Source organism: Erpetoichthys calabaricus, chromosome 5 (genome assembly GCF_900747795.2).
Source record: "Erpetoichthys calabaricus chromosome 5, fErpCal1.3, whole genome shotgun sequence".
Taxonomy (NCBI): domain Eukaryota; kingdom Metazoa; phylum Chordata; class Cladistia; order Polypteriformes; family Polypteridae; genus Erpetoichthys; species Erpetoichthys calabaricus.
This window is the reverse complement of record NC_041398.2, coordinates 223,977,916-223,994,106: the sequence shown is the minus strand read 5'-3', so window position 1 is coordinate 223,994,106 and position 16,191 is coordinate 223,977,916. Positions and strand designations below refer to the sequence as shown.

The 16,191-nt window shown below is 36.0% G+C and overlaps 2 protein-coding genes across 3 annotated transcripts in view; one reads left to right on the top strand and one right to left on the bottom strand.

Annotated features, from left to right (window-relative positions):
• idua (alpha-L-iduronidase) overlaps window positions 1-16,191 on the top strand; it is a 132,532-nt gene that overhangs the window by 15,904 nt on the left and 100,437 nt on the right. The gene's annotated exons all lie outside the window — the stretch shown is intronic.
• Window positions 806-14,813, bottom strand: slc26a1 (solute carrier family 26 member 1). Of its 2 annotated transcripts, none has more exons than XM_051928658.1 (3): window positions 14,588-14,813; window positions 6,794-7,430; window positions 806-3,712 (listed from the first exon to the last, which is right to left on the bottom strand). In XM_051928658.1, exons 2-3 carry the CDS (start codon window positions 7,391-7,393, stop codon window positions 2,189-2,191), a joined length of 2,124 nt encoding a protein of 707 aa, XP_051784618.1. In that variant the 5' UTR covers window positions 7,394-7,430; window positions 14,588-14,813; the 3' UTR covers window positions 806-2,188. The 2 variants fall into 2 exon arrangements, with proteins under 2 accessions (XP_051784618.1, XP_028658423.2); XM_028802590.2 differs by having other exon boundaries at window positions 6,794-7,433; window positions 14,588-14,812.

Sequence of the window (16,191 nt, the reverse complement as noted above, 5' to 3'; positions counted from 1 at the left end):
CATGAAAGCATGAGATTAAATATTTTTCTTGTTCATCACTACAAAACACATAGGGTAACTAACAAATTAAAAATATCATTTTTGAGTGGAATGTTCCTTTAATATACAGTATACTCTATGCCAGGGGCCCCCAAATCCGGTCCTGGAGGACCACCGTGGCTGCAGGTTTTCATTCTGACCCTTTTTTTTTTTTAATGAGTGCCCTGTTTGTGTTGTTAATTTACTTCTTGTGAATTCATTTTAATTGAATTGCTTTTTTAAAGATTTGTTTCTCTGAATTGTTTCATTTCTTTCCTTAAATGGTACCCAAACAGAAATGAAACGTGACGTGAGTGAGCCAACAGAAGACCAACTAAGTTAGGGCCTCAAACTCCAACCACTTTCACTCCAACCAGCTGCTTTATGAGGTGCTGAGTCTTGTTATTAATTAAACTTGTTCTTTAATTACATGGCTTGATGCTGCTCTCATTTTGTAATAGCAGACATTTCTGAAATTGTTGATTTTCTCATTTCTAAGAACTCTGGTAAATTGTTTTGGGGACCTGAGCAGATCAACATTCCTGAGACCTTCATCTTCTTTATTTTCAGATATTGTATGATGGACACCAGTTGTTTTGGCTCATTTTGTATCTCATTGTTGTTTGGCTGCTAATTAAGGAAAAAGAACACTTAAGGGGTCTGAGTCTTCAAGAGCAGTCGATTAAAATGAATTCAAAAGAAGTTAATTAGCAGCCAAAACTGGTCACTCATTAAAGGTTAGAATGAAAACCAGCAGCCAGGGTGGTCCTCTAGGACTGGAGTTAGCGAACCCTGCTGAACACAGCCATATGTTTTGAAAGAAAAATGCAAGTCATCCACAGTATATGTTTTCTGTCTTTAATTTTTATATCCTTATTAGATGCAAAGATGATGTTTTGTACATTCTTTCAACTGGTACAGTACAGAATATAGAAAAAATGAATTTCAATTAACGTTGTAGGACATCTGACCAGCAAATGCCCAACACAAAGTCATTCTCTGTAGTCAAGCTAAGCATGATAATAAAACATTAAAATTCTCGTGATTTTTTTTTTTTATCAGCTAGCACTCCCTATACTCTCAATAAATAGCTAATGCTCTACAAATCTAATAGCAGCTTTTGCTGCATTAGCATTAAATCAAGTAATTCCTAAAGTGTTGCACATTTACAAAGTGAAAGTGAACAATAATGCTTCATCGTATTTCCGTTCATCAATTGTACAATGAAACATTCAGTCTATACAAGGTGCAGTGAGTGTTCTTATATAAGTATTGTTTAGCAAATTACGTAAATAAAGAAATTCTTCAAATGTATTACTTGATTACTTTGGGAAGCACTTGTATGTTGAGGTAGTTTTCTTTCACTGAAATTTACACGTGTTTAGGCCATGTTACAGAATGTTGTTCAGAATTCAATATCTTGCTAAGCTTGTCAGTTTACCTGACTAAAGTTATAGTAGCAAAATGCTGAAAGTATAGACAAAACTATAATTGGGGAAATTATTTGTTTTCTGTGTAAGTGCTCATTGTCTTTTTAAATTCATAATTGTAATATGGTAAACATAGTTCTACATAAAAATATTTTACTTTGTATTCTCACTGGCCCTTCACTAAAATAGATATTTAATTTTTACAAAGTAAGGCACTTATTGATGTACTGAGAATGTTGATCTCAGCCTTTCATTGTTAAGAAAAACCTGAATATGGTGTTGCAAAAATAATGTGGATGTGTTCATGATTTCGGATTAAAATCTGCTAAAAATTTTATGATTTCTGACTTAATGTATATACAGTAGTTATCTACCTGAAACGAAGAAGAACATGGAAATGCTATGGATGAGTTTTGTGTGGAGTTTACATAATCTCTCCATTTTCACAAGGATTTACTTCAATATTTCATATATGTAATATCAAGTTGGTTGATGTCTCAAAATTGCTCTAATGTCCATTTGTCTATTTGTATTAATTACGTGTGTATCCATTTTACATTGGCATTCCTCCTTTATGGTCCCTCTGACCCTCTATCAGGTTACAAAAATAAATAAAAATGGAAAGGCTGATTTGTTCTAATGTTGTTCATATGCAATTATGAGAGTATTTCTTTTGAATACTGAAAATTCTCTCTGTAACCATTTGTTTATATGCAATTGATTCAATCGTGCTGGTAGTGCTACACTTCTGAATCAAATGCTGCAATTTCTCTTCTTCCTGCAAACTGAACAGCACTGTGTATAGTATAAAACATTAATGTACTAATATCTTTTTCATTTGGTCCAAAGTAGCTGCCACGTTTTAGTGTATCTAACACACATGGGTTGCAGGAAGCAAGAAGAACACTAATGCCAACTTCCTTATAGTCATTACGGACTCCCTTTAAAGTGCTTATGCCAGATGTGTCCAGGAATTGAATGGCAGAACAGTCTAATACAATTGTGTGAAATTCATGATCCTTAGGAACCAGGATTTGGTTGACTTGACAGTTTCCATTATCTTGTACATTTTCCTTTGCCCGCTTGGCAGCCAACTGTTTAGCTTTCTTCTCTGCTTTCTTTCTTTTAGCAATCTCCAGTAATGGGTCAAGCCTTGTTGCTTTGTACAACGATCTCAAGAAAAAATCTTTATTTGCATAGTAGAGTGGTGCTTGGAAGCGGAAAATCTTGACTTTCGGTACAGCTGTAAGATTTTCATATTCTCCGGCATCCTCATAGAAAACTGACCCCTGAATCTGACCCAAAATGGCTACATGAGGAAGCTGAGTCCTTGCCACTATGCAAAACATAGAGAATACAACTCCAACCAGCAGTCCCATTTCTGTGCTGATTAAAGCTGCAGACAGCATGCTGACTATCCAGACCAGAGTGTCCACCTTGCTGATACGCCACTGCTTGGGCACGTCCCTAAATTTGCGCAAGGCACCTCTTAAACTGACAATGATAATGCAAGCCAGCACACACTTTTGTAGAGAATAAAACAGGGGTGCAAAGAACAGAAGGACAAGGAGAACTACCAGGGCACTGATTACACTAGAAACTTGTGTCTGGCAGCCTGTTGAGTCTTTAACCATTGTTTTGGCAAGAGCAGCACTTGTGGTAAAACAATGAAAAAAAGAAGGTATGATATTACAGAACCCAATGGCTAGCATCTCCTGGTTGGGCCGTACAGTATATCCATGTTTTTTAGCAAACATCTCTGATAGGGAAACTGTAAATGCAAAGCTAATTACTGCAAGAGGTATGGCATCTAAAGCTACCCTTGACATTAGATTTAAACTGGGCACTTGTGGCATAATGAAGCCAGTGGGAATTGCTCCTGATATGCTGGATCCATAGACACCATTGAGGTCAGCAAAATGGGACACTAAAGTGGCTGTTACTACCACAAACAATTCTGTTGGCAGAGGTATCTTTAATTTGTGCTTATAGCGGTCACCAAGTTCTTTGGCAGCTACCAGAACAGAAATGCATAAGGCACTGGTGATGAGGTCACAAAAATTAGTCTTATGAATGTTTTTGAAAATGTTTATCCATGTAATCACAAAATTGCCAAATCCTTGGTGGCGAGGGATTTTGACCCCAAGGAGGTACTTGGCTTGTACAGTTAAAATGGTAAGTGAGGCACCTGTGGCAAAGCCATCCAGCATTGGAGATGAAAGGTATATTGAGACAAATCCCAGTCGCAGAACTGCCATCAGCACCTAGGAGAACACAAAAAGGAAAAAGTCACACTTATAGTATGTACAATTAATTTAAATTAGCATATTTATTTTAAATTCCCTGTAACATTTTAGAAAATAAATAATATAGCATAGATTGATTGAAAATGAAAAAATCTTTTTTTATTTTAACAAACAATTAGGATTCTTAAAAGGAAAAAAAGAAATGCACACAAAATGTTCTTGGCATTTGTCATGGTTAACACTCTTATACTTTATGTACATTAATATTTAAGTTTGCTGGTCATGTTTTGGTTCATTTTATATATCATTATTGTTTGGCTGCTAATTAAGGAAAAAGAAATAATTAAGGCAGGGGTGTCAAACTCCGGTTCTTTTGGACCACATTGGCTACAGGATTTCATTCTAGCCATTTTCTTAATTAGTGAGTCGTTTTTGCTGTTGATTAACTTGTTTTGCCTTAGTTTTAATTGACGTGACTCAGACAACTTAGTTGTTTCTTTTTCCTTAATGAGCAGCCAAACAATAATGAGACACAAAACAAGCAGCCACATGACCAGCTAACCTGAACATAAAGAAAGGTGAAGGTCTCAGTCATGTTGGTCTGCTCAGGTCACCAAAACATTTTGACGGTGGGCTTATGAAAAACAGACAACAGTCTGCTATGGCAGAATGAGAGCAGCAATAAGTCAATAATGGCTTTAATTAACAGCAAGAACTAGCTTCTCATTAAGGAACTGGTTGGAGTTTGACGTTTCAATTTCATTTCTGTTTGGCTGCCATTTAATGAAGAAACTAATCAATTCAGAGGACATAATCCTTAAAAACAGGGCTATTAAAATTAAGGGAAAAGGAGTTAATTAGCAGTGCAAACTGCTTGCTGAATAGGAAAAGGGTTAGAATGAAAACCTGTAGCCACTGCGGCCCACTAGGACTGGAACTGGACACCCCTGAATTAAGGGGTCTGAGTCTTCAAGAGCAAATCAAGTAAAATGAATTCAAAAGAAGTTAATTAGCAGCAAAAACAGGTCACTAATTAAGAAAAGTGTTAGAATGAAAACCTACAGCCGCCGGGGCCCTCCAGGACCGGAGTTGGGGACCCTGGTCAAGGTTCATACCATGGATTGAAAAAATGTCAAAATTGATTAATCAAATCCATCACTTTTTTTTTGGCTAAATATTTTAACTTCCACATGAGACATTGGTAGAACATTTTGGGAAATAATTTTAACTTGGAAAAAAGCAAATACATATTTATAATTTCTTTAGAGTTCTGGAACAAACTGAATAGCATATACATATATATATAGAGAGAGAGAGAGATAGATATATGTGTATGTGTGCGTGTATGTATATGAAACCCTGTTATCCTGTTGCCTTTTAAGAACTCACCTCATTAGAAGAGGTGCTTTCTAATACAGGCTAAGTGAGGTGATGTCCTTGTAATGAGATTTCTCTGTTCTTTCTTAATGTCACCTTTCAGTATACTACTGGATATATGGTGCATTCAGAAAGTATTCACTTTCTGAGCTGTTCATTTTGTTGTGGATTTAATTTTAAATGGATAAATTTGCCATTTTTGCCCATCAATCTACACTTCACAAGCCATAACGACGAAGTGAATGCATGTTTTTGAAAAGGTTTACAAATCTGTTAAAAATAAAAAAAACTGAAATCTCTCATTCATTTATGTATTCAGACCTTTTGCTGTGGCACATGTTGTGCTCAGGTATATCCCTTTTGCTTTAATTATCCTTGAGATGTATCTGCAACTTGACTGGAGTCCACTCATGGCAAACTGAATTGAATTGACATTGTTTAAAAAGGTATATACCTATGTATATACAGTGCCACAATTCATGCTGCAGGCCAGGATAAAAACCAAGCCATGAAGTCCAAGGAATTCTTTAGACCTCCGCAATCAAATTGTGCAAACGATGAGGGCAAGGGCCATTTGTAAATGGTTGAGTGTTCCAATGAGCAATGTAGCTTCAATAATTGTGAAATGGAAGAAGTGAGGAACTGGCCAAACTGAGTAACCTGGCAAAAAGGGCCTTATTCCTGGGAGGTGACCAAGAACCCAATGGTCACTCTAATGGAGCTTCAGAGATCATCTGCTGAGATGGGAGAACTTTGGGAAGGACAACCATTTATGCAGCGATCCATCAATTACGCATATATAGTAGAGTAGATACTCTACTCCTACTTTACTCCTAGACATTCTTAAGTAAAAGGTATATGACAGCCCACTTACAGTTTATCAAACACCATTTAAAGAACTTTGAGAGCATGAAGAAATAGATTGTCTGGTCTTACACGACAAAAATTGAACAAGAATTGAAAAGAGTCACAGCTCTTCACCTGCCTAATGTCACGGAGAAGCATGATGGTGGCAGCATCATGCTTTAGGGTTGGTTCTTAACAGCAGGGACAGGGAAACTGGTCAGAGTTGAGGGAAGGATTAATGCAGCCAAATACAGAGAGGTCATTAAAGAAAAACTGCTCCAGAGTGCAACTTCACCACAGATTGGGGTGACTGCTTACCTTGAAGCACATCAATGACTACAGCCAAGACAAAGCTGGAGTGACATTGGTACAAGTCTCTGTCTGCCCTTGAGTGGCCCAGCCAAAGCCCAGACTTGCATTCCATTGGCCATCTGTGAAGGGACCTGAAGCTGGCAGTTTACAGACGCTTTCCATCTAGTCTAACGGAGCTGCCACGAAGAATGGAATAAACTGCCTAAATACAGGTGGGCAAAGCTTGTGGATACTATTTTAAGAAGACTGAAAGCTGTAATTGGCAAAATGATTCTACAAACTACTGAATTAAAGGTTGAAATACTTATATAAATGAGAGATTTGATATTTAATAAATGTAAAAACCTTTTTGAAAGCATATTTCACTTTTGGGTTATTGAGTGCACATTGATGGGCCAAAATGGCAACTGTATAATTTTTAAAGTAAATCTACAACATAAAAATGTGTGCAGAAAGTGAAGGGATCGGAATATTTTACGACCGCCCTGTAAACAGAGTATAATAAGGAACTAAGTCAAAGAATGTGGAGGTCAATGTTCAAAAGTTAAAGGACAATATTATTACCTGGTACACTCCAGCTAAAAAAGTTAATGCTGTTGCTACACCAATTGCATAGCATTCTTTCCCACATTCCATGTTGAATACTCCCAAAGTTAAATTCACTGATGACACATTAGTTTTACTGGAGTTAAAAAGGTCTTCAGGGCTTATACCTTCCAGACGACTGTCCTCACTCAGATCAAAGCCGGCTAGCTGTACCTCCCTATCCACTACTTGACCAACCATAAGACTCAGAAGGCTAAAGATGCCCACGGAGATGTGCCTGGAGGTCCCCATGAGGAAGTAAATAATATTACTGAAGAAAGAAGTGTAAAGGCCATAGATGGGCTGTAAACCAGCTAGAAGGCAGTAGGCAATGGCTTGTGGAACCAGGATAATTCCAATAATTAAGCCTGACATGACATCTCCCCACACATATTCTTTAAACCTGTACTTTGGCAGCCATTTGACAACTGGGAAAAATCCAGTTAAAGCAGGCTGAACTTTTTTAAAAGAGAAGGAGCAACTTTTTTGTATTTTGCTTTTGATGAGTCTTTTGATATTCTTTTGTTCTGGTTCTTTTCTGTTCAATTGGAAGTACAAATCCAATTTCGCATCTTCCATTTTAGTGTCTTGTTGCTTTTCTTCGTATGGTGGATAGCTTCTAGGAAAAAAAAAAGTTTTTTTTTTCATTATTTATTACACATATTTAGTTCACTTTGAAAGAAAATTAATCTTAATATTGTGAATCTGAGTTGAAGTTATGGTTAAAATACATTTAGACCTAGTACGCTATACAGAAAATAACCCTATGTTCTTTAAGGCTTTGTGTCCTAAGATATAAATTAAAGCTGAATATCTAGATCAATTGCTTAAAAGTGCTGGGTTCAGTTTTTTTTAAATATGTAGTGCCTGGTGTCAGCACAACTTGTCATTTTTCCTGTAAATATTCATATAGTTTTAAATAGAATGTAAAAAATACTTAAGAGCTATGATGTACTCTATAGTGAGAAACAGTGTACCACTGGTTCTCAAGTTAAGTGAAATAACATTTTGCAATTTCTTAAGCACCACAAATTAGAACAAGGCAGGTATCAATAAGATTAAGGTAATGTTTGACAAAGACAGTAGTGTGATCACTGCGGTGGGTTGGCACCCTGCCCGGGATTGGTTCCTGCCTTGTGCCCTGTGTTGGCTGGGATTGGCTCCAGCAGACCCCCGTGACCCTGTGTTCGGATTCAGCGGGTTGGAAAATGGATGGATGGATGGTAGTGTGATCAAAAACAAAAATTGGTTTGAATGAAAACTGTTACCGTTGTTACTTAGGAGCAAGTTTAATATTCACTATTTCTGTACTAGTAGATATTTAGAACTGGCCGTTTTAAGTGCTTTTTACATAATATATTAACATTTAAACTATAAGTTGCTTGTGTTATGCTTTCTGTACCGTAAAAAATTTGCAGAACCCTCTGGATCCCACTCTTTGGTCATCAAAGGCTCTACACCATGGTCAGGTTCTTTCCAATCAGTTTATTTATCTAGGCTTAATGGCCTAATTTCTCCTTTTAATGTTTTTTTTTTGATTATGTAGGTAGTTGTAAATTTCTTATGAGTTGTGTTTGGATGAAACTACTGTACATCCTACTAAAGAGCTGCAGCTGCACGCGGTAATACCTTTCCTGGGACAAGAGAGGGCAGCCCACCTGGCTTGCTACTGTGCCACAGGTTTGGAGCATGGAAGCTCCACCCTGCTGGGGCCCGTGGCCACCACCAGAGGGCGCATGGAGAATGGCTGAGCTCTCCTCTGCACACCCGGAAGTGCAGCCGAAAGGAGATTGCGGAACACCAAGATCTATAAAAGGGACCACCCCACTCTAGTCAGAGAGCCAGAGTCGGAAGGTGGAGGGTGAAGCTTGAGGGAGGAGTGGAGGCAGAAGAGACAAATGGGCTGTATTTCTGGGGTTTACCGGTGCTTATATTTACTGTGCTGGGACTTCTGCCTCTGTCTGTTGTGTCAGGCGTTTGGGGAGATGTGCGCCCCCTGGCGTCCACAGTATTGATTACTTGACTTTCAAAATACTAATAAGCAAAGCACTAAAAGTATGTTCAGTTATAATAAATGAGGTTAGTAAATGAAGGATTGATAAATTAGTAAAGATTTTCATAATGTTTAGATTTCACAACAGCCATGTGTGCTTTTGAAAAACCTTTAATTGTTGCAAATTTAGAATCAACAGTCTGACTAAGAATACAGTATGTGATTAGGTAAAAAGTTCAGCAGAACTAGGAATTATCATTTTTCATTATTTTGTGTGCAAGGTGGAAACTGCATTATAGTTGTGTTATTCGTTTATAATTTGTATATGTTGGGTATTTAGATCATTGTAACTATGAATAATACAAATGCAGTTTTCCTGAGAAAAACCATAAGGTCTCTGTTCCATCTCATCCTGCCTATGTATTTCACCTTCTCTCTCCAGCTGTGGAGTGAATTTTCCATCAGTGTCAAACCTGTTTTCAGTCCCATTTCTTCACATAACATATTTTGGGACTACTTTAGATTTTTAAGATCTCTTTAGACCTGTTCTGTTCTTGATGAACTTTGGTGCTAATTATGACATTGACTAGTAATCATCAAAGATTTGTTGTTCTGAGCTGAATGTAAGCTTTGAACTTCTTTGCCCATTCTCTGGTGTGTTGAGTTCATCCTTTCCTTATAGAGCTCTTTGGTTAGTGTAATCTGGCAGTTAAAGAAGTCTTATAAGAAATATGAAAAAGACCCAGTCATCCAAATAATAACACTAAATATTTCAGGTATACTTTTTAGAACTAACACTTGAGCACAGGGAATGTGCTCTATAAATAAAATGTATTATTATTTTTATTATATGCTAAACGAGCACACATTGGCAATAAATAGATAGATAGATACTTTATTAATCCCAAGGGGAAATTCACATACTCCAGCAGCAGCATACTGATAAAGAACAATCCTATCCAACCACTTTCTTAATTTGTAGCAAATTACTACTACTGAAGGAACATACTTCTTTTGCCTTGATTTCAGTTAACTAGTTAAGGTTTAAAGCCCTTGATGTTTTCATTTTTCCTTAATTAGTATACAGTGATGCAAAACAAAATATTTTTTGTGAAAAAGCAGAAAATTGTAAAAAGCACACATATTAGGTAGCATCTGCTGCTCTGTTAATGAGGTTATTGTTGTACGCTTTTGAGAATTTATTTGATTTTGCTAGTGCTTTGTTTATTTCAGCAGTGAAGGCTTATTTTTTTCCTTTTAGTGTGAACTTGCTTTACTTCTGAAAATATTACTTAGACAGGAAGAAAATTAGTTTCAAGGATCTTGAAAGAACTTGAATGACTCTTAGTGGATTTTAGGCATCATGTGCGACTAAAAACTTCCGTTGTTTTATCTCAGAGATAGTTTTTTTTTATGCTTCATAAAGGTTCAATGACAAGGTTTGTGATAGAAATGTCAGAGGCTATTTATTACTTGTGCTGCTTCTTACAGTATTTTCTCAGCTCTCATCGTAAAAGTCCCTGTGGCTTCACATTAAATCATTTTGCATTTAATTGAACTTCACGTTGGATATTTCTAAATGTGTCTTTTTTTAATAAATGAAGGAACAATTTATGTTAGTATCATTAATAGTAATACTACTACTACTAATAATAATCATTTTTCATTTATAAGTCTCCTTCAGTGCCCAAGGACTTGGTACAAAGCATAACAAAACATTAAAAAAATATAAAACGGTGCCAGTAAAAAATAACAGAATTATGGAAAAGATTTAGTAAACTGATAACGTTTAAGTCTGTTTTTAAAAACTGGTAATGACTTGATATTTTGCTGTTAATGAGCTATACTTTTGTAATGATCAGACACAAGTGGTCTAGACAAGAAATCAGTTGCTCATCCACAGGATTATCCATCTGTCCATTCATCCCAATTATGCAGTTAATAGGTATAGAAAAGTGACGCTTATAGAAATGGGTGCATGGCAGAAACCAATCGTAGTCTGGGTGTCAATCCACCATAAGGTATATTTATTACTTAAATCATAATATATGTACCTGTGACTTCTCATTATTAAATGGAACAATTAAGCAAAGATCTTCTCATAATAGAATTTTGATGGCAACAAAAAAGAAATGGACCTGAGCATTAGAATATACTGTATGAAGTAAAATAAGTTATATACTGCAGTGTTTTTCTGACTCCAGAAACACAGAGCATAAATAAGGCATCAGCAGTTGGCGACTTGAATAAAGCTTTTAAGAGTGTGTTTGTTGCTCACTTTAAATCATTCTGAAGGATTCGAAATTCACTGCATCCTTCCTATTTCATTAAAACACTGCTAGGTACATACAGTTATAATAGTTCTCCCTTTCCCAGATGGTTTCGCTATACAACACCACTTTTGGTGATGTATTTGAGTCAGATAACAGTTCAACCCCAAATCACCCTTGAACCCATTCCTGTGATGCTGACAGATTAAATAATATGGCTTACACAATATCAACAAAATGACAGTGGAAAACAGTCAAGGTGAAAGTAGTTGTATTAAATCAATCTTATAAAACTATACAAACATAAATGGCAGCAACCAAATCCGTGAACAATCCTCCCTCCACACCCCAACACATACAGTACGCATATAACTCGAAAGAAAGAAAACCATTGACACAGACAACCCACAAAGTCCAAGCAGTTCTGACACTTATGATATCAGTCCTTTTTCCTTTATCTGTTTTTCCAAGAGTCTCCAAATGCGCTATTCCAGACAAACAAGGATCGTTTTTAGCTCACCCACGTTAATTTCTCCTGACTGTCCCGTCTGCTTCTATTCCAGAATGGGTCAGGTGGCGAAGTCTTCGAGGTGGCCACCTCCATAAGTGGGAGTGGGCCTCAATCTGGGTGAGGCAATCTTTTCTCTGGCCATGGATAGTCTACATTAAGCTGTTTTTTTTCTGTAGTTGCAGTTGTGTTGAAAACCTCCCTCCTCTTGCCTGTCACAGCCTTTTTTGACTATATCTTTGCGTCCTTTCTCCATGGCAACCTCCCGGAAGCAACAACAACAGACCACGTCCTCTCCAAAAGGTCCTCAATGTACTTGATTTCCCCCACACCACCACCATCTTACATGTGCTTGGGTAGCAACAGGGTTTAGAATGAGGATGGCAAAGAGACAAAAGGCAAATCAGATAACATTTATGTGGCACTGCTACACAGTATAGTGCTGTGGTGCTTTTGCGTGATTATTTCAAGACAGCAATGTTACATTAAAATGTGTTTTTAATGCTCCTTTGCAGTGTGGTGTTGTAGTTAAGGCTTTGGATCTCAAACCCTGAGATTGTGGATTCAAATCCCATTACTGACACCTGCCTATGCACCAATTGTATCTGAAATGTTTTTAGTCTCCTTTGGTAAAAGGTAACAAACAAATAAATAAATAGTAGTAAGAATTTAGTGCATACAACGTTGCACTTGAATCAAAATGCTTATATAGTATACATATTGTAAATAAAAATGTACAGTACAAGTGACATTCTTACTTGCATGTGCTAATCAACATGCAAAACACCGCTATTCTCTGGCACCGTAACTAGTAAGTAAAAACTACCTTACCTTAAATAATTATCTTACCTGAGAACATCTGCCTACTTTACCTGAAAAATCTTGGAAGAAAAAATTAATTTAAATGATCTTAGCATAAGGCTGCAATGTAACAAAATGTGAAGGGGTCTCAAAACTTTCTGAATCAAATACTATATTTGTATTTTTTTCTTCAAACAAAAGTGTGAAATATGTTAATTACGCACATCTCCACCTTTGCTCTATACTTAGTTTTCTAACTGTAGACCATCTAGCTACATGAGTCATGTATGCCTATAGTTTTTTGGTTTTACCTTTTTATTTGTTATGAGAAATGCTGTAGACTAAACATAATTTCAAATGTTGTAAATGCAATTACCGTATCCAGCTGTGTTTCAGCCTCTTTGCTAATTCAGTCAACTTCATTCACCCATAATCAGCAGGTGCAGTTAAAAGCAGCAGTTTTTACAGTATATAGTGATATAGTAGAATAGTGGTTACATTAGCTTCATGATCAGTATTCTTTGAATTATTTTAGCAGACCTTTCTCTAGCCTTTTCAATATGTTCTGTATGATTTGTCTGCAAGTAACGCTCTTTAGCACACAAAGTAACCTTTATACACCACGCAGTGCCATATTTTTATATCCAGGTGGAAACTAGGCCACAGTGTAGTTCCTTGTTTTGATTTGAGAGCTGTTTCATTAGCAGTGCTGGTTGTGGCATGCTGAAATATCTTTTCGTTTACTTTTTTGCTTCAGTTAAGGGCTTGTTCATTGTGTGGCTTACTCTGATTTTTATACTTGGCAATTCACTAATCTTTTGCATAGAGTAACATCCCCACCTTATCTAATTAATTTGTAGTACTCATAATTTTTTTTCTTCATTCAGTAGTTATTGTTAATCTTGTATGTGCAACCATCACTGTGCCACAATCCAATCACCCAGTTTACCACATTCACTCTGTTACCTGACCAAAAAGAGTAGCCAGTTTGCTGTTAAGTGACTTCTCACAGTGGCTTATCTCCATTAGGCTGTTTCTATATGATGATGTCAAAATGTCTTTAATGTCATGAACAGTTGCACATTTACTTAGCCTCCCTGATATTTTGACTTGTATGTATTATTTTTATTTTAGTTTCAGCTTATTGCCGTTTACTTTTTTAATTCGAATAAGCAGACAGTATCAGTCAAGATGGCTTTTTAACAAATGTTTTCTGTCACCAAACAATTTCATCGTCACCAAGTAGTCATTAGGCTGTAACTTATGAATGTAAAATGATGTGAGGTACTGCATTTTACATCTCTAAAACAACCATTCCTTATAATATTTTTGCCACTTTTAAATTTGCTTACATTTCAGAAGTAGAAAATCACATGACAGTTTGTGGTACAAGTATAGCATTTAGAAGGTGGCAATAAGAGCTGTTAGACAAAGATGACCTTACCCCAAATAAAGTAAAACTGGAACAAGTACTTGGATTATATTTTGTCTTAAGAGACATCAATAAACATAATGCAACACAGATTCAATACTTTAATACTTTACTAAAATTTTTTTTCCTTTACATTTCCAGCTGTATAAAAGTAAAGTGGTAACATAGTGTAATAATACAAGAATAAAGGTGAATTCAAGAAGTGTTTTTCTACATCTTCTCCTTTGTAGAGAACACTATGAAATAGTTTTCAGTATAACACTGTCATTTCCAAGATATTTAGCCTCAGCTAAAAAATGTGGTTTATGTATTATTATTTGAAGAAAATAAATATGTTGTCATGGTTAAGTTAACATATCCTCTAAATAATTATTATAAACATTTATTCTTTTTAAAATGCGCACTAAAAAAATTTTATTCTTTAAAAAATCAATTTACAGCTACTCTGCAGGATGTCCTAAAATACTGTATTTTCCCAAAGTGACATTTTTGTTTCATAAATTTATTGCAGTTGCTTTAAGATTCAACATTGCTTTTGTTCACTTTTTTAGTGGAGTTTTTTTTTTCTTTTCTTAAAACTCCCATTTCTGAGACTGCTTCTTTTCAAAGGCATCTATTGTGTTCACTGTTGGACAGATAACCCCCACCACCACTCACGCTTACGTTTAGTTTACTTGGCTGTGAGTGGGTTTTCATTTGAATTGCCAGACAAAGCCAGTCAGACTGCCTTTTCAGAAATGTGCTGCAGTGATCTTGAAAATGTACTCACCCGTTTACAGCAGTTATCTTTGTTCATCAGACACAGAAAGATGAAAGTGAAAACCACATGGGAGGTATGCTGTAGTGCCTTTTCTGTGTTCTTCCACTTGAACTATAATTCAGCTCGACTGTACCGTCCAGTGAACAGCCTATGATGATGTGTCTCATGTAATATTCATAGAGAAATGGGCAGTTCTAGCAACCCACATGTCTGTTTTATAGGCTGCTCTTGTAAAAAAGGGAGGAGAAAAATCAATCCTTGTGTGTTAGCTTGCCGTTCTGGTTGTTTTCCTCCTAACCAAGTCCAGTGCATGCATCAAAGCAATACTTGTGCAATTTTACCAGACTAAAGGGCACTTCAAGTCAATGTTTTACTTACTTAAACTGTCTTATCTTAAGCAGACCCACCAGACTATTTTTTGTTTTATTTAGGACATATTTTTTTTTATCCCTTTCTCCCCTCACAACCTATTTCTAGACTCTGAATTCACTATTAATCTGTATTTTGCACACAAGGGTTTTAGCTTTCGTCATGCATGGTTGCATTCAGAAATTATTTTGTTGTCAGACCTCAAGAGGTTTTTTGATATTTACTGTATGAAGCATCTTGTAACATAATTTGTTTTCCTTTATATACACAATCTGCAATGTTTTATGCCCATTATCATTATTCTCTTTGTGCAATAATGCTCCATAAGTCAAATGTAAGACTTAAGGGGTGGATTTAACTTCATGTACTGTTAAGAAATAATGGGGAAAAAAAAAGAAATATCAAAGTACATAAATTCCAAACTTATTGGAGCAACTAGAAGCAGATTGGCATTTCTCACCAGCTCTCAGCTAACTGTATAGCTGATAGGCTGCAGGTTCTGTATATAGTCAGAAATGTTGGGCAACAAAATCCTGAGACACCGTATTAAACTATGTTATCAGAATTCTATTATGGAAAATGTAATAAGTGACACTTCCTAGGGTCTGCTCCAGCCAGATCTAAAATGTATTATTAGCAAAAACAATATTATTTAATAACCCAAATGGTAATGGAGAAACAAGCAAAAGTTGTACTTGAACATATCTTTTGAAGACAAAGGCAAAACATTAGCAAAGACCTTCCTGCATTTCTGGTTAATAATAAACGTATGCTCTACTTAATAAACATATCCTCTATAAGTTGAAATTTTATACTTTTTAAGTTTATTTATCTATTAAGGATAGGACATTCTGTAAAGTCATCCTTAAATTGATTAAAAGTATGAGCAAAGAAATACATTCTCTGACAAGTTATAATTGTACACAGGAATAGTGCTCTAACATGCGTGAAAACTGGTACTGGTGATCTGCACGGACAGTTATGCAATTTACAAAGATTGTTTCTACCTGTGGTTTGAAATGCTACAAAATACACCTTGAAAATGTTCTGTTAGCAACTCTCTTGTTGATTGGCCAATGTATATAAATAATCAAATGTATAATAATCAAATTTTTGTGGGGGAAAAACAAACTCTAGAATTGGCCATTATGGGTAGAACTGTTTTTTTTATGTGTAGCTGAGAACATCATGCCATGCAATTGTACATTTCTTAATGGTTTCTATTTTGTGCCAAGAACATTATT

What these genes read in the sequence shown, in the direction of transcription:
- slc26a1 (XM_051928658.1), bottom strand. Translation starts at nt 7,393, where the DNA reads ATGGAAGATGCGAAATTGGATTTGTACTTCCAATTGAACAGAAAAGAA. An exon ending in TTTTAGCTGGAGTGTACCAG is followed by an intron (nt 3,713 to 6,793) that starts GTAATAATATTG and finishes GTGTTCTCCTAG; the next exon opens with GTGCTGATGGCAGTTCTGCG.